The sequence below is a fragment of the Peromyscus californicus genome, unplaced genomic scaffold (genome assembly GCF_007827085.1).
Source record: "Peromyscus californicus insignis strain IS unplaced genomic scaffold, ASM782708v3 Scaffold_21__1_contigs__length_65335640, whole genome shotgun sequence".
Lineage (NCBI taxonomy): Eukaryota > Metazoa > Chordata > Mammalia > Rodentia > Cricetidae > Peromyscus > Peromyscus californicus.
In genome coordinates, this window is record NW_026294514.1 from 43,657,728 (window position 1) to 43,684,378 (window position 26,651).

The following is a 26,651-nucleotide window of genomic DNA, read 5'->3' on the forward strand; positions in this document are numbered from 1 at the left end:
TTATCAGTCGGTGGCCTTACAGGCACTGTAATAGGCACTGAGTAATTGGCACTCAGGAGGCAGAGGCAGGTTGCATCTGAGTTTGAGGTCAGCCTGGTCTATATCGCCAAGTCCATGTTAGACAGCTACTAAGTGAGACTCTGTCTAAACAGAAAAACAAACTCAAGAGCTTTATTTTATCTTATGTGGATGAGAGTTTTGCCTCTGTGTCTGGTACTCACTAGAGCCAGAAAAGGGCATTGGATACCCTGGAACTGAAGTTGCACATGGTTTATGGTCATGTGGGTGCTGGGGACAACTGAACCCAGGTACTCCAAAATAACAGTAAGTGCTCTTAACTCCTAAGCCATCTCTCCAGCTCTGCCTATAAAGACAGACCAACTGGTTGTAATTATGATTTAGAGTTTAAATTATGTCTTTAAAAAGTTAAGTTTTTGCCGGAAATATAGCTCTTCATATACCACTGTAGAATGCTTACTTAGCATAGCCAAGGTCCTGGGTTCCATCCCCAGTACACACATAACCTAGATTTCTCCAAGAGGTTCATAAGAGTATTTCCCTCAACCCAAGAGCCTGTTGACCTAAAAACAACTTTTTGTTTGCTGTCACCTGTATCCAAGTTAAACTTTACATTCCAATAGCCAAGTGCTTTCCTACTTACTGTTCATACTGAATTTTTTAATGTGTGAGTTACCTAGGGGAGAAAAATCCTAATTTTTTTATGCAGATTTATGTCCCTGTCAAGTCCAAAAGTCACGTCAGAATATTCAGCTTACTATGACAGTCTTAAACTTCTCATTAAGGTACTAACTGATACTGAAGGAGGCCACAGTTAACGATGAGGGAGAGGATGGTTTCCTGTGGAGTTGTAACTTGGGTGGTTAAGGCACAACGGTTGCAGGCTAACCGCTGTAGATAAAAGCCTTCAGAGGAAGTCTGAGTACAAGCAGCTAGTGAGATGGTAAAATTTCCTCACACACCCCATGAGACACAGGGTCACATGTGGACCAATTTATTGACGTTTCTGTTCAAAAAGGTCACGGGATCGTGCGGCTAGGACCGGACGTAATGCCGCATTCTTTGCAACCAGTACTCATTCCGGTGCTTTAGGGACTGGGTGCGCCCGGCCGGGAAGCAGCTCTGTCCGCGCGCACTGCGGCTCGGACGCCAAGGCGGACCCGCCCCACACCGCCGAGGTGCCCTCCCGCCGGCCCGGGGCGCCCACCGCCAGCAAACCCCTGCCGGTCTCCGGCGGGTCTGCGGTCCCAACTCAAACCCAGCCAAAATATGTGCGTCTCCTTCGCCGAGCGCCGGCACCAACGCGCCTTTGCACATCTCGGGTGGCGCCGGCGGCGGCCGCGGTGCCGGCTCCGGCGCGAGGGCGGCGTTCCACTCCCACCCGACTCCCACAGCTCCTGGGGCGCGGCTGGCCCGGGAGGCCCAGGACTTCCGGCCCCCTCCGTTCCGCACGGCTTCGCTCCGCACGGACGCCACCCGCCGCCGCCGCCGCGCGCCCCGCTCTTCGGGAGAGCCAAGGGCCCGGCGCGTCGGGGGCGGGGCACGGCGGTCACGCCGCCCGTCCCGTGCCTGCCGGAGTCACGTGTCCGCCGGGGTCACGTGCTCGCGCCGCAGCCAATCGCGGAGAACGCTGTCCGGGAGCAAGGAGGCTGTGGTGAGAGACCGACCAAGACCGGAGATGTTTTCAAGCCTGGCCCCGGCGGCATTAGGGGCTGTTGCAGCGGCGACGGAGACACCGGCAGCGGCGGCCACCCGGAGGCCCTCGTTCAGGGGCTGAAGCCTTCTGCGCCCGCCGAGCCTCGGGTCCGTGCGGGCCAGGGGGGCGTGGCGACCAGAGGGGAGGAAGGAGGGCGCGGTTTCGAGTCTGTCCCGGGCACCAGGGAGGAGACCCTCAGTTCTGTGCCCCGTCTCCTCCCCGGACGTCAGGTAGGGGGTTGCGCCTCTGCCAGCCGCGCCCAGCCGCCACGCGCCGCCCGGCCCGGTCCGGCCCAGCCCGCGACGCGGCCGACCGGACCGTGACAGGCCGTTGGTGGCCGCCCCGCCCGGCATCCTGACGGGTCGCGGCGCAGGTGGGGCTGCCGCTTGGGCGACGCTCGGGCGGCGGCTGGCGCGAGCGCCCCGGCCGCGGCTTACCGGAACATGGCGCGGCCGGGGAGGGCGCCGCCAGCGCACCGGGACGGACGGCATCGCGGGGGCGCGCCCTGCCGCCGCGCGCTCCCGGTGCCAGGCGCGCTGCGTGCGCGGATGTCGGAGACACGGTGCGGGCCGGGGCGTAGGAGGCGCGGTGGTCCCGGGAGAGGTGCGTGAAAGCGAAAGACCTGCGGCTCGCGGAGCCGGTTCTGTCCTAAATAAATGCCAGTGCGACCTGCCCTTGCGACGCTGGGCTATCAGGTCTCAGTTTGTGCCAGTTCCGGTTGGAATGATGTTCAGAGACCCTTAGAGCACGTTGGAATGAATCTTAGATCTGATTTTGAGGAGTAATGTGGGGTGACGCATCCTTCAGGATCCAAAGCGTTGAATAAACGGTTGTACAAAGAGGTCACCGAAACCCAGCTGACAGCTGTTTTAATAATCACAGTGAGAATCGTTGAGGATGGAAGTGAACAGTATTGCACTAGTTGAGCACGTAGGAAGCATTTGGAGCAATGTGGTTGTAGGGACTGTCATTTCCGCTGGACACCCCTTGAACTGGGGTGAAGTATGTTGCAAATCCAGCGATCTGGATTTGGGATTACCACTAATTCTGTGGTTGAGATGAACCTCCATTCTCAGTCATGTGTTTCCTCTTATTTTGAAATGGTCTGAGTCAATTATAAAGGAAGACGAGCTATTCGAGTAAGTCATCTATTCATTAAAAGCATATGCCCAAGTAGGCCGTTAAAAATCTTGGTTTCTGATCTTTTTCAATTTCATCAATCTTTACACAAAGGCTTTCCTGGAGATTATTTCAGAACTGGCAATATATGATCTGTTGGTGCCAAGTGGTTTAAAAGCAAAATTCGTTAGAATCGCCGATGTAAGGATGAAGACGTTACATCGCCCTTTAAGAACATTTCAGTAGAACATTTAGTATTTTAATACATTTGCTTAGATGTGTGGGTGTGGAGGTCAGAGACAACTTCCTGGAGTTGGTTCTTGTCTTGCGCTATGTGGGTCCCACGCCTCAGGCCCATCTTTTAGTGGCAGGTACCTTTACACTTTGATTGCCCACTGTGAACCTTTTGAGAGAGCTTTCATTTGGGTCAAAAGCAAAAATATATAAAAATACGAAAAGCTTCTCCTGGAGTTTATAGAGGGAGAAAGGCTTGACTACTTAAGAATTCTTTATGCTTGATAGACCGCGCTCATCAGATTTCCAATGCTCTCTACAAGTTTGACTTAGGACACACTTAACTGTTCAGCTAGGTGTTCTGTTTTGGAGACTGGCCAAGTTTTCTGGAAGAGAAACCAGAGGGTTAAGTGTATTTGTAGAAGGAGTATTAGAAGTAAAGGTTGGAAGCCTTTCTCATTTCTTACAGTTTTTGTATTTTAAAGTTAACATAGTTTACGGGCTAAGCAGAGTTCAAACGGTGAGAATCTCTGGGTTTGCATCCTATGAAGTCTGTGGAGTCTGTTTGAGGAGGAGTTAAGAGAACAATAATGGAAGAGCCCAGTGGCTGAAATGCTTTGTAGTCTTGGTATTTATTGGTTCATTGGTTCCTTTTTTTTTTTTTTTTCTTTTCTCCTTTTTTGATTTTCAAGACAGGGTTTCTCGGTGTAGCTTTGGCTGTCCTGGAACTCATTCTTTAGACCAGGCTGGCCTTGAATTTGTATAGAGATCAGCCTGCCTCTGCCTCCCAAGAACTAGAATTAAATCCTGCGACACCACCCCACAGCTTTGGTACTGGTTTTTTAATATCCAGGAAAAAATAATGTCTGAACTTCATATGGAAACAAGAGGAGTAAACTGGAAAAGCAGATGATTTTCTCAAGATTACAATGTTGCTGGGAGATGTAGCTTGGTTAGCAGAGTGCTTGCCTACCGTGTTGGAAGCTGTGGATTTTATCCCCAGCATCAAATGAACCAGGCTTACTATTCCACACCTACCGTGTCTGACACCCAGCACTCAGGAGGTAGAGGGAGGGAGGAGGAGCCGTTCAAGGTTGGGTTAGAGATGTGGCTATCATCAAAGCGTGAACACGAGGACCGTAGTTGAGATGCCCAGCAATGGTGTGAAGGTTGGGAGCTGTGGCACACCTGTAATTTTCCCACTGGGGAAGCAGGGGCAAGGAGGAGAGTCCCTGGGGCTTGCCAACAAGCCAGATTGACAGATTTCAGGTTCAGTGAGAGATGCTGCCTCAAAAAAAAAAAAAAAAGGTAGAAAGCAGTTAAAGATGTTGACCCATGGCCTCCGTACATGCATTCCACACATGCATCTGTGTGTATATGCATACATAAATACATCCACCACCACCACCAAAATATTTTAACCTACATGGTGAGTTCTAGGCCAGCCTGAGATACATCAGACCCTTTCAAAAAAAATACCGTCCTGTCGCCCTCCTTTCCCCATAGAGGTTATTGGGAAAGGGGACTGACAGCTTCTAAAGTTGGGTGGAGAGATGGTAGTCAGTTGGGATATTTGAAAAGGATTATTTTTTAAGTTTGAGGTTTTCCTTTAGCTGATTAGTAGTTAATTTTTCTTTCTTTCTTTTTTTCTTTTTCTTTTTTTTTTGGATTTTCGAGACAGGGTTGCTCTGTAGCTCTGGCTGCTCTGTAGACCTGGCTGGCTGTGAACTCAGAGATCACCTACCTCTGCCTTCCAAGTGCTGGGATTAAAGGTGTGCCACCACACTCCACAGTTAATTTTTCTTTTTTTTTTTTAAATTAAATTTAATTTTTTTGAACATAAAAACAGGTTATAATTTAAAAGTCCAGGGTTATTTTAAACAGTCAAATATTTTCTCTGTAGAAAATAGTATAAACGACATTTCCCAATAAGTCCTTTTAAGCTAAATGATAGCTGAATTATGCCTATAAATGTTGATTAGATTCTGATACAGAAGAGACCTATCTTCATCTGTTCAGAGAGCTATGTTTTACATAAGTTGTAAGTGAGATTCCTATTCATCTTCCCCTTCACTGTTTGATTTACGGCAGACATTTTTCTATAGGCTAATCCATAATCTAAAAAGATTTTAGCCTCCCCTCCTGAAAGTACAGCCAGCATATTCTTTCATCAGCTTGATACGGTACAAATTCTTATCCTAATAGTGAAATGTTTCACTAAAGCATGCCCAGTGATTGTGTAAAACCAAAACTTATTATAAGCCACAGTCATCCTAAGGTCCCCCTTGCTAGGTAGCCTCCCTGGATCTGTGGGTTGCAGTCTGGTAGTCCTTTGCTTTATATCTAGTATCCATGTATGAGTACCTACCATGTTTGTCCTTCTGAGTCTGGGTTACCCAAAAATTTTTTTTGAGTCAGTATCTCTCTGAGGCTGGCTTCAAATTCATAGTATAGGCGGGGCAGTGGTGGTGTTCGCCTTTAGTCCCAGCACTTGGGAGGCAGAGCCAGGCAGATCTCTGTGAGTTCGAGGCCATCCTGGTCTACAGAGTGAGATCCAGGACAGGCACCAAAACTACACAGAGAAACCCTGTCTTGGAAAAAAAAATCACAATATAATTCAGAATGTCCTTGAAGGGTCCTCTTGTATACTCTACCCCCACCCCCAAGCACTCAACTGAGTTACATCTCAGCCCCCGTTCTGCCACCTCCCTTTAAAATGTTGATTATTTTTTGGATATATAATTTATTGTTATTTTATGTGCATTGGTGTTTTGCCGCCTGTGTGTATGTCAGTGTGAGAGTGTCAGAAGCCCTGGAACTGGAGTTACAGACAGCTGTGAGCTGCCACATGGGTGCTGCGAATTGATCAAAGGTCTTCTGGAAAAGTAGCCATTGTTCTCAACCACTGAACCATCTTCCCAGCCCCTTAAAGGTTTATGTTTATTTATGTGTCTATGTAGGCATGTACAGATGTGCAGGGTGTCTGCAGAGGACAGAGGTATTGATCCCCTGGTGCTGGGGTTACAGGTGGTTGTGAGCCACCCGATGTGGATGCCGGGAAGGAAACACAATACCCAAGCCCTTTGTAATGTTTTGTTTCCAGATTGGGCCCTGTTAAATTGACTAGACAGACATTCTGTTCATGTCTCAGCCTCCCAAGTAGTTCAGATTATAGGCTTGTTCCGCCAGTTCCAGTTTTCATGAAGAACGTTGATTTCAGTCTGAAAAGAGAGAATGGTTAGGGAGATCAGTCAGCTCTCTCATTGTCGGAAGTTTAAACTACTCCAGCATATACACTCAAGGACATGGAGTAGCCTCAGTTGGGTAGAATTTCCCTGTACTTGCAGTAGGTTGCTTCAGAATTGTCTTTCTGATTGGGAATTTATTGCTAAGAACATGTATTTGTATACCCATGTCAGATTTGGAGAGTTAGTCTTAGAACTAGAAGTGAATTCACGTTCTTCATTTTTCAAATGAAAAGGTAAAAGCTTGGTCAGAAGGTACATGACTTAGAGTTGTCTGCCTTAGTGATTTGTCTAGAAGTTTCTTGCTGTGAGATGCTAATTTGTTCTTTATTTAGGAGTAGCTTTATGAAGTAGAAGGAAAAAGACCTTGAACTATAACTGAGAAGGTCTAGATTTAACTTGTCATTTATTTTTTCTGACAAATCATGTAACATTCAGAACCTTGAATTCTTCATTTACCAAAAATAATTTCCTGGGGCTGTAGAGTACCTGCTTGGAATGTGGGAGGCCCTGTTCAGTCAGCACCATCACTGTCACCAATAATACTAATCATTAATAATAATAATTTTCTGCATAATTTCCACAATTAATGGGTGGAGCAAACGAGAGAACAACAGGAAGCACATTGTATACTGGGAACTTTTATACAAAGTAGATGACACTACTTAAAGAAAATGTACTTCTCAAGTGTAACAAGATGCTTCAGTCCTTAGGTTTTTGCTCAGCCCCAGCTTTATTATGTTCTGCACCTGCTATTTTGGGGATTATAATTCCTTGTAGATACATTTTTTTCCAATCCCCACTTAGTTCTAATCTTGGTAAAGCGGCTTATGAACACTCTAAATATTGCTTTAGCCCTCCAATTTCTCCTAGAGAATATAAAGTTGCTTCATACAGCGTTTAAAAACATTCTTGTTATATGCTCATGCATGCATAATTTCTTTCCTTAGCAGACAATGGCTTTTTAAAAGCAATAGTGAAAGTATCATAGTAGTGATGTTAATTTGTCTTTTGCTGGTTTCCAGATATGGCAGTAGCAGGAAATAAATTTCCTGTATAAACTCAGTTTTGAATAGTTGATTTTTTTTGTCATCTAGTGATTCTAAAGTCTATAAAAATGCTGTGGTGGCTCAGGCCTGTAATCCCAGCATTTAGGAGGCTGAGGTAGAAGGGTCACCCCAAATTCTAAGCCAACCTAGCCACAACATGAGTTAAAGGTCAGCCTGGGTTAGAGGGAGACCCTGAATACATATACAGAATATGTCCTAACTTTGTATATGTTTGTTTGTGCGCGCTCTCTCTCTCTCTCTCTCTCTCTCTCTCTCTCTCTCTCTCTCTCTCTCTCTCTCTCTCTCTCTTCTTTTTTTCTCTTTTGAGACAAGATAGTCTTATGAAACCCTGGCTGACCTGGAACTCATTCTGTAGACCAGGCTGGCCTTGAACTCACAGAGATCCATATCAATAAATTGATGTTAGAGTGATGCCCAGATTATCAGAGTATTTTTAACTTTGAACATAAAAAGTATCAAAAGCATTGATTATCAGCCAAGGGATGGTGGCCTTTAATCCCAGCACGGGAGGTAGAAGCAGGGGAATCTCTGTGAGTTGGAGGCCAGCCTGGCCTATAGAGTGAGTTCCAGGATGATCACATTTGTTGAGTGCCTTATGAGAGTCTTTGTTCAAGGTTTAAGTCAACATTTCATAAGCCTATAAAACAGTGTTCTAGTACGGCAAATTAAGCTGACACTATGGGTAGTTAGGAGATAGTAGATGTTCACAAGCTAAGTAGTAACAGCTTCCATGTGTGTCTTAGCCATTTCTCCCTGGTCTCTTTTTTTGTTTTTGTTTTTTTATTTTTTATTTTATTTTATTTATTTTTTTGGTTTTTCGAGACAGGGCTTCTCTGTGTAGCTTTGGTGCCTGTCCTGGATCTTGCTCTGTAGACCAGGCTGGCCTTGAACTCACAGAGGTCCACCTGGCTCTGCTTCCCGAGTGCTGGGATTAAAGGCACGCACCACCACTGCCCGGCTGGTCTCTCTTTAGTTAAGAGTGCTTAGCTGTTTTTGAAGAGGTAATATTTATTAAATCTTAGACTTCATGAAAAATGCTTGAGGGCCAATTGTTACACCAACTGGGTCGCCAGAAAGGAAAATGAAAGTAAGTATTTTATAAGAATACTGGAAAATAAGCCAATAGGGTTTTTGCTTTGTTTTGTTTTTGTAAGATGCATATGTGGGTTGTTCTCCATTTCCCCAACCCCCTTTCATGGCTGGAGATAGATCTCATGGCCTTAGACATGCTGGTCAAGCACTGTATCTCTGAGTTACATCTCCAGTCCTTGATTAGCCGCTTGCCACCAAGTGTGAGGACTTCAGTTAGATCTTCGGCACCACATGGTTGAAGGAGAGAGCTGACTTTTGAATGTTGTCTTCTGACCTCCATGTACATACTGTTGCACATGTGTGCCCCAAAAATAAATATTTAAGAAGAGAGATGCACTAATCACAAAAGGGGGAAAAAACATGCTGAACTTATGTAGCACTTTATAAAGGTCTAGATCCAGTGAAGGGAAATTTGAGTTTGTCCAGGTTAGAAAATAGCATCTGCCGGGCAGTGGTGTCGCACGCCTTTAATCCCAGCACTCAGGAGGCAGAGCCAGGTGGATCTCTGTGAGTTCAAGGCCAGCCTGATCTACAGAGCAAGATCCAGGACAGGCACCAAAGCTACACAGAGAAACCATGTCTCGAAAAACCAAAAAGAAAAAGAAAATAGCATCTGTTGGGTGGTGGTGGCAGGTGCCTTTAATCCCAGAACTCAGGAGGCAGAGGCAAACGGATCTCTGTGAGTTCAAGGCCAGCCTGGTCTAGAAAACAAGTTCCAAAGCTACACAGAGAAACCTTGTCTCAAAAAACCAAAAAAAAAAAAAAAAAAAAAAAAAATAGCACCCAAGAGTAGGTTTCCTTATTTCATACTAGTGAGGACTTCCAGAAGCCTGCCAAATTCAAACTTTTACTTCAGTCCCTAAAAAGTTTAATTGAAACACAGAACTTAAGTACACAAGGTAAATTATGAAATAAATTATAGCATAGAAGTTATTTATTTTTTAAAATTTTAGAATATGAAAATTGTTTTGTCTGAGCTGCTGGAGAGATTGTCCAGGGGTTAAGAGCACTTTCAGTTTTTCCAGAGGACCTGAGTTCAGTTCCCAACATCCCCTCAGGTGAGTTATGACCACCTGTAACTTCAGCTCCAGGGTAACCAACACCATCTTCTGGACTTGTGGGTATCCCACATGCGCGCACATACACACACACACACACACACACACACACACACACACACACACACACACCTTACAGTATTTTCCATAGCCAGGGCCTCTAACAGCTGTTTATTGTACTGAAGTTGGTTAAAAATATGTAGTAGTTTGCCGTTCTGCTTATCAGTATGTATTTGGGCTACAATTGGAATAATTATCTTCCTAACTACTTTATTGAAACTTCTAAGTGCATGTCATAGTTTTTCAGATTATTTGCCTATGTGAGAATTTGCCTGCTTTCTGCCTCCAATCTTCATTGTATTTTATTTCATTTTATTTTTTGGTCTTTTGAGATAGGATCTGGCCATGTAGTCCAGGCTGACCTGGAACTCGACTTGTTGACAGATGGCCCTTGAACTTGTGGTGATGTGGGATAATAGGATTGCCTTACCGTGACTAGCGTCTATCTTCTAATAGAGAACAAAAACCATATGTGATTCTCTTTTCTGCCTAGAGTAACTATATTGACTCAAGATAAAAGAATGTCTTGAAAGTTACGGTGGTTTGCCAGGAGGCAGACACAGGCAGTTTGAGGTCAGCCTAGTTTACTAGTGAGCTCCAGGCTAGCCTAGGCTACATAGTGAGACACAGTCTCCTCCCCCAAACCAAAAAAAAATAAATAAATAAAAGTTACAGTGGTTTGAGTTTACAAGGTAAATTTTGCATCTAAGTTATTTGATTTTCACAACTATGTGTGGCAAAAAAGATTTGTCAGCTAACTTGATGGAACCATGGATGGAATCTATGTTAAAATTACTGGAGCAAACTTAGACTGCTTTGAAATTCACTTATGAATGAGAAGTATGAATAAACCTAAAAGAATAGAAAAGAAGGAAGGACAAGTATTTTAAACAGCTGAGGTGACCATCAGTAGGGATTATTTAATCTTCCGACGTTATCCGCATCTTCCATGACTATAAAACACATTCCAGATGAAACATACTGGAATGTGTTTAAGATGCAGTTGAATACGACGACGACAAAGAGCCTTTTTACTAAGTTCTGTTTGTCTTCATGTTAGGAAAGGTAAACAAAAGGTTGCTTGGTAGCATCTCAGCTTACTCATGCTGTCCTTGGTTGTGAAGAAGGAAACTATGGCTCTTCATTCTCCGGCATCTGTGCTTGTGTTCTACAGATTGCTATTCAAAATAAATACCTACTTACATGGGGATTTACATAAACTTAGATTTCTGTTAAAATCATATTACCACTTTCATGCTACTTTTTAAAAATACCTTTTTTTTTTTTCCCCATGTGGTATCTGTGTGGTGATCAGAGAACATCTCATAGGAGTCAGCCCCTGTAGATTCCAGGGGTCTACAGGTCTCAGTCCCTCAGGCCTGGCAGCAAGTGCCATTTCCAAGCGGTCTACCCCACTGGCCCCTCACTGTACTTTTTAAGGCTTTAATCTGTGTTGTTGTAGAAGGTATTTGACTCTAGTTCTATGAATTTGGATATTAGCTAATATATGGGGGAATAATATATTTGTGAATTAACCCTTCATATCCTTTAGTCATTTTTCCTCTTTGTTCCTCCTTACTCAGATTTTCAGGAGTTATAAGAACTTTAGGAAATAATACTCTAACGTGTATTAGAGCTTTTATATTACTGAGTTCACTTGTGCTACTGTTACAGTAAAAAACTATATACTAGGAAATAGGTAGCTGTTCTTTAACCCTTTCGTGCTGTCTTCACCTGGTGAACATTATTAGATTTCCATATCTTTTATCTTGCAAGTCTTTTTCCTTCAGAATCATGATTTTTACAGCCCATTTAAAAGCCCCAAAAGAAACTTCAAACGGGATCACTCCACTTTTAGTTAACAGGGTGATAACTCTAGTAGTTGTTTTTGTTGGTTGTTGTTGTGTAGCTTAGGATAGAATGTTCTTACTATGTAGCCCAGGCTGGCCTGAACTTGTGACAATATTCCTGCCCCCAAGTCCTGGAATTAAAGGTGTGAGCCACTAAACTGAGCTCCTACCTATTGCCTTTATTTATACTCATGTTGTCAGAAAATAGAATCCTTTGAGCATTTGAAGAAACACAGTTTTACATTTGAATGATAATCATTGTGAAGTACTAATTGATGTGGAGCATCATTACAAGTATTTCATAGTTGGTAACTCACAGCTTACATGGAATTCAAATGGAAGATAAATAGGATGATTATTTTCTATTTTATATTATTAATTATTATTACTATTACTATTATTAATGAAGACAGGGTCCCATTGTGTAGTCCTAGTTGGCCTGGAACTTGCTATGTAGACCAGACTAGCCTTGAACACACAGAGATCTACCTGCCTTTGTTTCCTGAGTGCTGGGATTATGGGTATGTGCTGCCACACCTGACTTATTTTTTTATTTTTTAAAATTATTTTATGTGTATTAGTGTTTTACCTGCATGTATATCTGTGTACCATGTGTGCGCCTAGAACCCACAGAGGTCAAGAGAGTGCCTTGAGTCCTCTGCAGCTGGAGTCCTCTAGAAGAGCAGCTAGTGCTCTTAACTGCTGAGTCGTCTCTCTAGCTTCTTAGTTTTTGTTTTTTGAGGCATAGTCTCTAGACCAGGGTGGCTTTAAGCCATATGAATGTAGCCAGGGGTGATCTTGAACTTAAAATCTTCTTGCCTATACCTTAAGAGTACTGGTTGGTTTTTGCAAAACTTAATATCTAGCAGATGGAGAAAAAGTACTTAAAAGAAGTATCCAAAACTATCAAGAATCTAGAGGTATTTTGAAGTTGTGCTGTAGATTTTTTTGGTGAATCTGATAGGGGCTGTGGGGTTTGGTCTCTCTAAAGGACCAAGAAACACTAACTTACTTTGAAATGTTATTGCTGTTTACTTGTTTTGAGTTTTTGAGACAAGGTCTCACACTATAGCCTTGGCTGATATGGAGCTCACTGTGTAGAAAAGACATTGGTCTCATTCATAGATAGATAGATAGATAGATAGATAGATAGATAGATAGATAGATAGATAGATAGATGACATTGTTTTTTTGTTTTTTGTTTTTGTTTTTCGAGACAGGATTTCTCTGTATAGCTTTGTGCCTTTCCTGGAACTCACTTGGTAGCCCAGGCTGGCCGTGAACTCAGAGATCTTCCTGCCTCTGCCTCCTGAGTGCTGGGATCAAAGGCGTGCGAGTGCCACAATGCCTGACTCAAATCTGGTCTCTTATATTAAAGGTTTATATTTTTATATTCCTCCTTCTCCTGGGTTTATAAACTGTGTCGCTGTGCACGGTTTCAGATTCTGCACACACACACACACACACACACACACACACACACACACACACACACTGTCTAGCCATGTAACTCTGGTTGGTCTGGAAACAATAAATTTTGTGTCACTATATATTAAGAAATGGTTTATTTTAAAAAATAAAACCAAGCCAGATACAGTGGCATATCCCTGGAATCCCAGTATTTAGCAGGATGTTATAGGAGAATTATTTGTTTGAGGTCAGCTCTGGCTCTTTTGGAACTTACTCTGTAGACCATGCTGGTCTTGAACTCAGAGATCTACCTGCCTCTCCCTCCTGAGTGGTAGGATTAAAGGCGTGTGCCACCACCACACTTGGTGGCTTTTAAATCTTAATTGTTCTGGTCAGAAGAGTTAACAGTAGTAACACTACCACTTTGAACCAGTTTACAGTGTATGTTACTTTAAATGTCCAGGCATCTTGAAATCTTTTATGTAGTCTGTAAGGTGTGAGTGAGAATCAGAAACGGTGAGGAGCAGATTAGGCCTAAAGTAAGGCCTAACCAATTCAACTTTGCTATGAAGTCATGGAAGTGACAGTTTCAATCTGCAGTAGTAGTCTTGATGTAGGCTTATAAATTATAATTGGGTCAAGGTGGGAATGACCTGGTATGTGAATCGCAAGTGGCTTACTGCTTCCTTTAACTGCTCTTGTAAGTCTACTGATGGTAGCCCTTTGTAACTTCATAAAGAGGATGGGCAAAGGAAAAGATTATATTGCTTATACTGGAGCAACAGTGATTATCATAAACATTTATTTAATATTTTAAGTTATTCTTTGGCAATTTCATAAATGTCTATAATGTATCTTGAACATTCTACCCTGCCTCACTTTTTTTTTTTTTTTTTTGGTTTTTCGAGACAGGGTTTCTCTGTGTAGCTTTGCGCCTTTCCTGGAACTCGTTCGGTAGCCCAGGCTGGCCTCGAACTCACAGAGATCCACCTGGCTCTGCCTCCCGAGTGCTGGGATTAAAGGCGTGCGCCACCACTGCCTGGCCTAACTCACTATTTAGTGTTGGAGATTGAACGAGGACCTCATGCTAGACAAGTGCCCTGCTTCTGAACCACACCCTCTTCTCGGTGGTGGTGGTGGTGGTGGTGGTGGTGGTGGTGGTGGTGTGTGTGTGTAGCCACCACAAGAGGATAGAAGGAGCTTGTGGTGGTTAGCACACTCCTTTAATCCCAGCACTCAGGAAGCAGAGGCAGGTGATCTCTGTGAGTTCAAGGCCAGCCTGGTCTACAGAGGTAGTTCTAGGACAGCCAGGACTACACAGAAAAACCCTCTCAAAAAAAAAAAAAAAAAGAAAGAAAAGAGAAGAAAAAGGTAGAGGTGGACTTGAGTGCCTCCTTTGCTTTCCACTGTGTGTCTTTTTTTTTTTGAGACAGGGTTTCTTTGTGTAGCTTTGTACCTTTCCTGGAACTCACTCTGTAGACCAGGCTGGCCTTGAACTCACAGAGATCCACCTACCTCTGCCTTCTGAGTGCTGAGATCAAAGGTGTGCTCCACCATCGCCCAGCTCCACTGTGTATCTTTTTTTTTTTTTTTTTTTTAGGTTTTTCGAGACAGGGTTTCTCTGTGTACCTTTGCGCCTTTCCTGGATCTCGCTCTGTAGACCAGGCTGGCCTCGAACTCACAAAGATCCTCCTGCCTCTGCCTCCCAAGTGCTGGGATTAAAGGCGTGCGCCACCACCGCCCGGCCACTGTGTATTTTGAGACAGATTTTTCTCATTAACTTGGAAAGACTGGCTGCAGCCTACTGTCACCTCAGCCTTTTACTGGTGGGATTGTCAGCATATATCACTATTGGAATCTTTCTGGAATAAGTACTCAGACACCCATGATAGTGGAAACGAGGAGATGTCGCCAGTGGACCAAAGTCAGGACAGCTCCTGAAAGGCTTGGTCCTGGGTCCAGTTTGCACTCTCAGTTTGTACTCTGAAACTACAAGGTGGGGCAGGCAGGCAAGCGAGATTTTACAGAAGCGTATGAGGCAGTCAGCAGGTTGTTAAAGGCAGCAACTGATTGATTCAGCTATTTCTCTAGGTCATTCTGTTCCAGATAGCAAATGAAGTCATGCTTGGCAAAATGGACAGTATAAGCCGTGCTTTAAGTAAGTAAATCACTAAATTAATCAATAAACCAGCATCTAATAATTGGTCTTTTTACCATATTCTACTTCATTCCCTCCTTTAGCCTTCACAACACCTCATGAATCTATCTTGAAGCGATGGGTTGGCATATGAACTGTATTGTACTCCATTGGCTCTCATTTGGACCTCTAGCCTAATCCTTTCTAATAACGTTTTGGCATTTTCTTGTACCATTCCTGACTGATTGCATAAAAACTGTACTTAAGGCCTGGCATATGCCCCCTTCTCAGTGGGAATCAAGTCTAATCCTCTGTGGTTTTGGAGGACCATTGCTGCCAATGACTTCACATGGTTCTGAAGAGTGACTATGTTTTCCTGAACAGTAGTTATGTTTTTCGTGATCTAAGTAGAGCGCTACCTATGTTGAACTTGTTAGTGAATGCCTATTGCAGTGGCATTGGTGGTCATGGGCCCTGTCAGAGCCATTCTTAACAGGACGGGTAGAAAAGTACAGGAGTTTTCATATTTCTTGATTCTAAGGGATGTAAGTATTGTTGGACCTCACTTCCTGGGAGCGCATCTACCTTGGGGCCCACGAATACCAGTTTGCAGCTACTGCTCTTTTAACTAGTCTGGTACAACCCTTTTAATTTTTTTCCCCCTAAGACAGGGTCTTTCTGTATAGCCCTGGCAGTCCTGGAACTCACTCTGTAAACCAGGATGACTACAGAGAGTTTGAGGTCATCCTGGTCTCGAACTGCCTCTGCCTCCCGAGTGCTGGGATTAAAGGTGTGTGCCAGCACTGCCCGGCTTTAATTTTCTGTACATCGGTCTTTTCCTGTGACCTGAACACCTGGGTGGCCCAGTTAAACATTCCCCTTTTGTGTTGGTTATTCATTCCTGCTCCAGTATAAGTAACCCAGCTTGCAGGTAAGCAAACCCCGCAGTCCTGACCTGGGTTAAGGAGCTCGTGGCTGTATTTACTAAAGCCAGAGTTTTGAGACATGGCTTTCTCACATGAAAAGTTTCTCTGTGGTCAGTCTCCATATTATTCCTTTTTTCCATTAAGGCCCGTTCCAGCCTGAACTCCTTGTCCCTCTGTGGGGCAAGGTCCCCTTTGTGGCAAAGTCCACACGTGACCAGTATTTAAGACTACTAGGTTCCCCATAATCTTTTTTTGGTCCTCTAATAAGTCATCCATAGGCTGTCACTATCTGGAGCCATCACCAAAGAGAATCATAGTTTGTTTCCTGTGTAGGCAGTTCCCTCACAGCATGATGAGTTTTGAAGGATGACCCACGACTGGCCTGTTTCCAAGTAGCATCACCTGAAGGAGATAAGGTTGAATCCCTCTGTGGGACATTTAGTTATATTGATGGTTGTCCAAGAATTGGAGTTGCCCCAGAACAAAGTTGCTCTCCAGACTAATTTCTGTGACAGGGTACTAGCTCCAGTGTGCATCCATGCACTTGGGGAGGACATCGGGAGGCAGAGTAGGCGCTGAGCCATTGTTCGCATTCTGAGGTATTTTTGAAATGGTCAATTTCAGAGGCTAGCCTGGGTCTGGGACTCTCATGGTTGACTCCCAGCTGGGGTCCACAGCAGCCTTGGTGTGGGTGCAGTGTGTCCTGCAACTGCTGCAGCTTTAAGAGCTGAGGGAGTGGTGAGGATTGAGCAATTTTTTTTTTTTTTTTGTGCAGTGTCAGCCAAGTCTTTCAAGAACTGCTGGAGGCAGGTATGTCCGTACTCTTGGAAGTCCTGAGTCCTTTGAGGGCAGTGGAGGTGGGCAGCCCATAAAAGGAGAGTCACTGCATTTACAGTGTGTGCAGTGCACCCTAAACAGTGCAAGAGGCAGACTTTCTGGCCAAGGGAGGCTGTTTCTTGGCAGTGCTTGGCCAGTGTTGTTGTAAAGGTTCTGTTCACTCTCACAACTCAGCCTGATGATGGTGGGGGGGGGGTGGTACCCTGTGTGCAACGTTCACGCTAATCATCTGTGCAGGTAGGAGAAGCTTCCACCCACACTGAAGAGTTCACAGCATAAACAGCACATATTGGTACCCTTTGCTGTTGAATGTCAGGAAAGTCCACTTCTAGATGTTCGGATGGGTAGGACCCTTCTTTTTGTGTCAGTGTGGGAACCTCGGGTCCCTCCCTGGGATTGTTCCAAGCACATTGTTGACATGCTGTGCTAGCTTGTTGGGTCACCTCAGAACTGCCAAAATATCTTTGCAGCAATTCTTACAGGGCAGTTTTTCTAGATGAGTTGCTTCATGAACTTGTTGGACTAGACTGGGAGCTGTCATCTCTGGATTTATTACATTTTTGTCTGAGGTAATTGGCCAGTCCTGATTTTTAGTAGCTCTTTCATCAGTTCTTTTCCTTTCTCTGGCTTCTATGAATGAGCTCTGGTGCACCTGAGTGTAAACTTATCTTCTGGGGTGGGTGTAATGGAGGGGACTGTCGGGCCATCTTCACAGGGGGCAGTCTGGTCTGCCAGTTGGTTTCCCCAGTTCACTCAACCTTGACTCTTTATGTAAGTCTGGCAGTGACTGATGCCACAGTCATGGGCCCAGGCAGCTTCTAGGAGCTGGATGATTTTGTCTCTGTTTTTAATTTCTTTGCCCTCTTAGGTAAGTAGTCCCCTTTCTTGATGTATTGTTGCTTTGAGTCTCTTGATGTGAGGAGCTGTTCCCCCTGTTAGAGGCTTCAGCTCCCATCGGTAAAAGGTTCCATGTCTGAATTAGAGAGCGTCTTGTCCTTTAAGTCTGGCACCAAGGAGAAAATCTCTTATAATTTTTGGAGGGGCTTTCCCTCCTAACAGAGCTACTATCTTCTTAGATAAGGGGAGGGCCTGGCATTTCCCTCAGTGCTAGGTCAGGTACCATTGGACAGATGGGATCAGATGGTCTTGGTTCTTTGGCACTATGTGGTGGTGCTGGTTGGTAGTTTGAGCCAGTAGGGAGGTAGCATCCTGGGCCTCCCTCTGGGGAAGCTAATGGGCATGCTTCCTTAGTGTCTTTAGGCTTACCAGTCTTTGAGGGAATGTGCAGGCTGTCTGTTAACTTTGCTGTAGTCTCCAATTTTTCTTTTAGATTTTTTGATATTGTTTTCCATAGTATGTGTACTTACATTTCCACCAACAATATATAAAGATTCCTCTCTGCTTTTTCTAAACAGACCTTCTACTGCAGTTTATTTGGTTTTATGTACCCTCTCCCCTTATCTGCCATTTTAAAAGTACACTTGTTATCCAAGCTAAAGTATATTTATTTACTTACTTACTTATTTATTTATTTATTTATTGGTTTTTTCGAGACAGGGTTTCTCTGTGTAGCTTTGCGCCTTTTCCTGGAACTCACTTGGTAGCCCAGGCTGGCCTCGAACTCACAGAGATCCTCCTGGCTCTGCCTCCCGAGTGCTGGGATTAAAGGCGTGCGCCACCACCGCCCGTCGTTAAAGTATATTTATTTTTTAAGCTTTTATTTTATTATTATTATTATTATTATTGTGTGTGTGCGCGCATGCACACATGCCACATATACACATGCCACATATACACATGCCACAGTACACATGTTGAGGCCAGAAGACAACTTTGTGGAGTCAGTTCACCCCTTCTATCTTTACATAGGCCCTAGGGTTCTGACTTAAGTGCCAGGCTTTCGATCCCTGCCTGTCTCTTCTTCCTAAGTACTACTAGGATTAAAGGCATGCACTGCCGTGCCCAGCCTATGCCTGTATCTTGACATATTTGCTCTGAAAGTTTAAGTTTCAAGTCTTATATAAGGTCTTCAACCCATTTTGAACTGATGTATGTTAGGATGACCGGTAGGAATCTGGTTTCATTTCTCTCTACGTGTAGAAATGTCCATGTTTCTGAGGACCATTTGTTGAAGAGGTTGTTTGTTATTGTCATATACCCCTAGTGTGTCTTTTTGACACCTTTGTTGAAGTCAGGTGGCTGTTGCTGCTTGGGTTTGTTTGCCTTCTGTTGCATTAGTGTCCAGGTCTGGTTGTGCCTGTGCCTTACTGTTGGTACTGCTATGACTAGCGTGTCTGAGGTCAACAACTGCGATAGGTCCAGTATTGCACCAGTAGTGCTCTTGCTGCTTAAGGTTGTTTTGGCTACTCAGTGTCCCTCTTTTACCAGGTTCTTCGGGACTTTTTTGGATTTTGTCAAAAGCTTTTTCTGTATCTATGTCCATGTGATTTCTCTCCTTGAATCCACGTGCTGTATTAACATTTACTGATTATATGTTGAATTATACCTGCATCTCTGAAATGCTGCCCACTTTATCATTGTGAAATACACACACACACACACACACACACACACACACACACACACACACACACACACTTTAATTGGTGAATTGGTGGGACTGGAGAGATGACCCAGTGGTTTAAAACACTTACAGCTCTTTTAGTGGATCCAGGAGAGGTTTCCAGCACTCACATGGTGGCTTACAACCATCCAAAACTCCCATTCCAGGGAATCTGACTCTCTCTTCTGACCTCAGCAGGCATCAGACATGCACATGGTATCCAGGCATACATTTAGGCAAAATACTCATACACATAAGTAAATAAACCTTTTTTGGAAAAGGGGTGTGTGTGTGTGTGTGTGTGTGTGTGTGTGTGTGTGTGTGTGTGTGTGTGTGTACACAGGTGCTCATGAGCCACAACACATATTGAGGTAGGGGTGTGTGTGTGTGTGTGTGTGTGTGTGTGTGTGTGTGTGTGTGTGTGTACACAGTGCTTATGAGCCATAACACACATTGAGGTAGACAAATTTGGGGTATTGCTTCTCTCCTGCCACCCTGTGGGATTCAGGAATTGAACTCAATTCATCAGGTCTGTGCACAAACCTGATGATCTATTGTTCTTGAAATTGGTTTGCAAGTATTTTTTTAAAATAATTTTGTATATATTTTTATTAGAGATTGAGCCATAGTTTTGTTTTTAAATTTTACATATATTTTTGTTAGAGATTGAGCCATAATTTTATTTGTTTGTTTGTTTATTTGTTTGTTTTCTGTGTCTTCATCTGGTTTGTGTAACAAGATAGTATTGACTTTGTAAAAAAGAGTTTGGTAGTGTTGCTTCATTTTCTATTTTATGGAATAGTTTTGAGAAGTGTTCTTTGAAGGTCTGGTGACATCTTCCACTGAATCCTGAGCCTATATATATATTTTTTTTGCCTTAAAATTCTATGTATGTATATGTGTGTATCTGTGTGTGTTTATGTGCGCTCAAGTGCCTGTGGAGGCCAGTGGTATCAAGTGTCCTGAAGCTGGAGTTACAGGAAGGTTTTGAGCCACTCAGCATGGGTGCTCGGAACTCAACTTATGTCCTCCATAAGAACAGTATGTGTGCTTAACCTCTGACTCACTTGACATCCCTGAGAGAATTAAAAAAAAACAATTTATTAGAATTTATATATTTATTTTATGTGCATTGGTATTGGTGTTTTGCCTACATGATGTCATTAGGTTATTCACTAGCTTTCTTCTCTTTTTTTTTAAAAAAAACAAAAACAGGGTCTTGTTATTGTAGCTTTGGCTATCCAGGAACTCACTATGTAGACCAGGCTGGTCTCAAACTCACAGAGATCCACCTGCCTCTGCCTCCTGGGTAGGCTAAAGGCGTGTATCACCATGCTTGGCACTTTGTGGTTTCTTTTCTTTCTCCTTCCTTCTCCCTCTCTATTATTTTGTTTGTTTGAGACAGGGTTTCTCTGTTTAGCCCTGGCTGTCCTGGAACTCTGTATGTAGACCACGCTGGCCTCGAACTCACAAAGATCCACCTGCCTCTGCCTCCTGAGTGCTGGGATTAAAGGTGTGAGTCACTATGCCTGGTCAGTGTGCTTTCTTTTTTTTTTTTTTTTTGGTTTTTCGAGACAGGGTTTCTCTGTGTAGCTTTGCGCCTTTCCTGGAACTCACTTGGTAGTCCAGGCTGGCCTCGAACTCAAAGAGATCCGCCTGGCTCTGCCTCCCGAGTGCTGGGATTAAAGGCGTGCGCCACCACCGCCCGGCCAGTGTGCTTTCTTAATGTAGGCCCTTACAGTTATAAGCTTCCTTCTTAGAATTACTTTTTTTGTATCACATCATTTTTGGCATATTGTGTTTCCATTTGCATTCACTTTTAGGAATTTAAAAAATTCTCCTTGATTTTTATTCAATCACCCATTCTTCATTTAATACTGTTCAATCTCCATATGTATATGTACTGTAGTCTATCTTGCTGTTAGGACAATTTTATTCTGTTGTGACTAGATGTAATACACAGAATTATTTCACTTTTCTTGTATTTTTAAAGATATTCTTGATGTCCTAATACATGATCTTTTTTAGAGAAAATTATAAGGGCTGTAAAGAAAAATGTGTATTATGCAGTGTTTAGATGAATTAATTAATGACACATGGTAGAGGTCAGAAGACACAACTTGTGGGAATCACTTACATCCTCCAAACTCAGATTATCAGGCCAAGGATGAAATGTTCTGTAGATGTCTATTAAATCCATTTGGTTTATGATGTAATTTAATCCACACATTTCTTTTGTTCATTTTTTGCTGGGATGACCTGTTAATTGTTTCAAGTTATGTGTAGAAGTCACCTGCTATTCCTGTGCTGGCTTAGTCTGACCTTACATTTTTGTTGTTTTTTTTGTTTTGTTTTTCAAGATACGGTTTCTCTGTGTAGCTTTGCACCTTTCCTGGATCTCACTCTGTAGCCCAGGCTGGCCTCGAACTCACAGAGATCCGCCTGTCTCTGCCTCCCGAGTGCTGGGATTAAAGGTGTGCGCCGCCACCGCCCGACTCTGACCTTACATCTTGTAGTATTTGTTTTATGAATTGGGTGCACTTGTGTTTGGTTGCATATGTCCTTGTCAATGCAGAAAACATATCTCTCACCTAAAGAGAATAAGAGATAGTTTTATTCTGGAGCCATTTTGACCTCCCATGATCTCAGAATACAGATTTTAGGTTACCCCAAATTCCATGTTCCAACATGGAAACAGTTTCATAGTTTTATGGGCTAAAGAAAGTCCTAAGTCCAGGCAAGTTAAGAATACATTGACAGGTACATTAGAGAGATGGTTCCAGCAGGGTGGAGGAAGCTTTTCCATAAGACTTATGTGTTGTATGATTACTTTCTTAGTTTTTGGGTTTGTGGAAGGTGCCGTCTGTCAAGTTCATGAATTTCAAAAGGTTTTTATCTGTCACATAACAGGATGTTAGTTCTGACAGGTGGGTAAAGAATAGCTATTTATTCAGGGAACCAAAGCTAGCCCAAAGTAAGGTAATTAGCCTGTGGACCTGTAACATTCCAGCCTCTGCATATCAGTGTAGTTCTGTCAGTCAGTCAGTCTAGGCAGACACAGCTGCTTTCCAGGAGTTTTCACTCACACTCTTGATGGATTGATCCATTAATAGTGTAAAGTACCTTCTTTATTCTTGTTGTTAGCTCTGGTTCCAAGTCTAGATTTTGTCAGACGTTGGAGCAGTGGCACCTCCTGTCTCCTTCCATACTTGGTATGCCTTTGTGTCTTCACCTAAGGAGCCTTGTTTCCTAGAAGGAACACGTTAGAAAGATGGCCCTTCAAGCCATTCTGCTAGATTGTCTCTTGGCTGGGGCTTGAGACCATGAGCTACCAGCCAGGTCTTTCCTGTCCTGAAACTTGAGGCAGAATCGACCCTTGCCCCCTTAAAAATAAATAAATAAATAAAAATTTAAAAAAAACTGAAAAATGAACCGTTTGTATTTTGTGTAACTATTGCTAAGTTTGGATTGAGTCTTTCATTTTATTGGTTAGTACATTTTTAAAATTTAAAAATCTTTATTTATTGTGTGTATGTATATGGGTGTGTGCATGCCACACAGTGCACATGTGGAGATCAGAGAATAACTTTGGGAGTTGGTTCTCTATCTGTGGACTGTTAGCCTCAGTGGCAAGCACCTTTACCTGCTGGCTTAACCAGCAGCCCTGCTTGCTTGTTCAATATTGCATTTCTTAGTGTTTCCTTTCTTGCCTTTTATTGGTTATTTGTATATCTTGAACTACACCATTATAATTATTTAGCGTGCTTTTTTTTTTATCTCTTTGTATAGTTTGGTGGTTACTCTAGTGATTATGATTTACATTAAATTTGTAACTGTATTAAATGTTAAATATTTTTAGAACGTATTATGATTTTCTTACGTCTTTGCTAATTTTTTCTAAGTAAAGGTCTTTTAAGATAATATGTAAGCCAGGTGGTGGTGGCACACGCCTTTAATCCCAGCACTTGGGAGGCAGAGCCAGGGGCATCTCTATGAGTTCGAGGCCAGCCTGGACTACAGAGTGAGATCCAGGACAGGCACCAAAACTACACAGAGAAACCCTGTCTTGAAAAACAAAACAACAACAACAACAACAACAAAAAAAAATTTGTAAATTGACACCCATTCCATCTAATATAACATTTACGCCTTGAAATTGTTTTTCAAAAAATACTCATAGTTAGGCGGTGGTGGTGCAGGCCTTTAATCTCAGCACTCGGGAGGCAGAGGCAGACGGGATCTCTGTGTTTGAGGCCAGCCTGGTCTACAGAGCTAGTTCCAGGACAGCCAGGGCTACACAGAGAAACCCTGTCTTGAAAAGCAGAAATAAAAATAACAATAATAACAAAACCTCATAACACTCTTTTAGGCCATTAATAACTTGCCTTGATTTTATCCACAAAAGAGATAATGTTTTGTTTTCATAGTCTCACTAGGTTGATGTCTGTTATGAAGCAGCTTAATTTTGATTCGAATTGAAATTTTTCTGTTTTTCTGGGACTTGTAACTCTAACTCCCTAAACATTACTCATGGCCAGCTTTGAGGAAAGTACTTAGTATTAAATGCTTCTGTTCATATGGTAATACTCCAAGCCTTTGAATGGCCCCAAGGTACACTGTGCTTCTTATGTGTAATGCCAAAGCCTCCGTGGAAAGTTTATTTCCTCTTCTATAAAAGGAAAGATTTGAACTTTGACGATTTTTGTAGGTGTTTTTTGTTGTTTTGGTTTGATGTGGTTGAGTTGGCTGTAACTACAACCTACATCCCCAGCCATTTGTTATTGACATTTTAAAAAATAATGCGTGTGTGTGTGTGTGTGTGTGTGTGTGTGTGTGTGTGTGTGTGTGTGTGTGGTGTGGTGTGTATACCACAGCATGCATGTAGAGGTGTGTGTGTGTGTGTGTGTGTGTGTGTATACCACAGCATGCATGTAGAGGCCAGAGGGCAGCTTATGGAAGTAATTCTCTCCACCTTACGAGTTTCAGTCTTTTGAATTCAGGTTATCATGCTTACCTGCTAAGCCATCTAACCAACCCTATTGACAGTATTTCTTGTTTAAATATTCTTTTAATTATCGAGTATGCTTCTAATTTCTGTTTTTATAGTTTTTATGATTGTTACTCTAGTGATTGTAATTTACATTGGGTCAGGAACTAACTATATTATAGTTGGGTTCTACACAGATCCATGTACTATGGTTTTCTTAGTTCAGTTCATTTCAGGTATTTTTAACCTTTTCCCCCTTTTCAAAATCAAATGAATTTTCAAGCACCAACAGAACAATTTGGAATGTATAGCAGACTTTACTACCAAAGTGTTTGCAGTTTAGTAGTTCACATAAGCACCAAAATGTCAGGTTACTTAAGACTTGTGATATTCTGGAGATGTACTGCATGAAGGAGTTGAAAGTAAGCATGTCAGTCATGGTGTTTCTCAATGTTGTGTAATACCTTTCTTGGCCAGGGACTTTAGTCCACTGCTGTGCAGTGGAGCTTTTCCATGAGACTACAAATGTATGCCTTTACTGAATACTATAAGAGCTACTGTAATTTTTGTCTGCTTTTTATTCATTTAAATAGCTGCATGTGACTATTAGATCATCAGAGAACAAAAACAGGTTTAGATTCATAGCTTCCTCTTTTCTATGCGAAACTTCCTTAGAATTTTTGCTACATCTCAACTCCAAGTTTGTCGTAAGCCTAAGCTTCTGAAAAGGTCCTTGTTGGTCACAGAGCAGGAGAGATGTCGAAAGAAAACTGTGTATAAAGTGATGTTAGAGCCCAGCATAAGTATCTGAGCAGATAGCTTGCTAAAGTTACAAGTGAAGGAAAGAAACTACTCCACGAATTTCATGCAGTTAGAGGTTAGTATAGGGAATTAGGTGTAAATTTCTGATGACACTTATCGTGGTCTGAGTCTGAGGAGAAGTCTGTTTGAGGCTCCCACCTCTGGGTCCATATTGGAATGAGAAACATTTTGCCACTGTCCTCCACTGCTGCTGCTTGTGGGTATCTAGAAAGCTGTCCTTCCATTGACAGGCCAGATAGACTTAAACAAGAAAACTTTAATAGACACTCAAATTGATAAGTGAAAATGTAGGATATTTTCTGGAGAAAATTACAGAAACCGAAAAAACTAAATTGTATTAACTGTGGCACATAAACATTAAGTAGATTGCATTTTGTGCATATACAAATAACACTTGTATTTCTGTTCTTTCCAGATCCAGGATGAGAAGACTGATAGAAGAAGCAGCTAGCTGAACAGCTATAAAATGCCCAAATCTGGGTTCACAAAACCAGTTCAGAGTGAAAATTCTGACAGTGACAGCAATATGGTAGAGAGACCATATGGAAGAAAGGTACCAGATAGCTAAAGACTTTTCCACTCTTTGGAACCTGGATAAAAGACTCCCAATTTAGTATTTTTAGTAATTAATCAAAACATGTCACCTGGATATCTAATGTGTGGGCATATGCACATGTGAATCCAGGTGCCCTCGGAGTCCAGGAGTAGCAGTTAGGAGCCAACCAGTGTGGTCCTGGGAACCCAGCTCAGCTCCTCGCCAAGCGTAATGCTCTAACCACTAGACCATCTCTCCAGCCCCTAGATTTTCTCTAATAAGGGGCTATCTTTGCACTGTCGGTGTAAATCTGGTTTTGTTAATTTTAAAAAAGATTGAAACTTTTTTACTTAGGTAAATGTATGCCACATGTGTGGGTGCCCTTGGAGGCCAGAAGAGGGTGTCAGCTAGCCTGCAACTGGAATTACAGGCAGTTACAAGCTGTCACATGTAACAGTTTTAGAAATGAAACTTGGGTCCTCTGGAAGAGCTGGAGTACATGTTTGTGGCTGCCGAGCTGTCTTTCCAGCCCCAGAATGTTATTTTCTAATGACATTGATTTTGATTTGACAATTTTAGGATTTTTATATTTCCTCAATCTACAGTTTTCTGTCTTGGGCTTTTTAAATATCAAATTTATTTATTTTAGACCTGTAAAATGGGTTGGATAGATCTTAATTTTATTTTTATGTTGTTGTATTATTTGTATAGAACAGGCAATACCTGTTACTTGAATTTCCTTGTTAAAATTTTTGTAAAATCATGGGAGGGTGCTTTTTTTTCTCTGTTGCTGTTACTGTTTGTCACAGCATATAGGTGTGGAGGTCAGAGGGCAATGTGTGGAGTCAGTTCTTTCCTTCTAGCACGTGTGTCCCAGGGTCACACTCAGGTCACCAGCCTCAGTCATGAGCACATTTACTACTGAAGAATCTTGTCAGCCCATACATATATGCTTTTATAAACAAATCTTTGACCATAGATTTACTGTCTTG

General features: G+C 42.7%; 1 protein-coding gene across 4 annotated transcripts in view; it reads left to right on the top strand.

The window, feature by feature from the left end:
• Window positions 1-1,706: 1,706 nt before the first annotated feature.
• The window catches only part of Ankrd12 (ankyrin repeat domain 12), a 105,153-nt gene continuing 80,208 nt past the window's right edge, over window positions 1,707-26,651 (top strand). For 2 of the 4 annotated variants that reach the window (XM_052750203.1, XM_052750206.1), the window contains exons 1-2: window positions 1,707-1,821; window positions 25,540-25,677. In XM_052750203.1, the coding sequence (XP_052606163.1) occupies window positions 25,591-25,677 (87 nt within the window). In that variant the 5' untranslated portion in view covers window positions 1,707-1,821; window positions 25,540-25,590. The other 2 variants (XM_052750204.1, XM_052750205.1) reach the window with 2 other exon arrangements.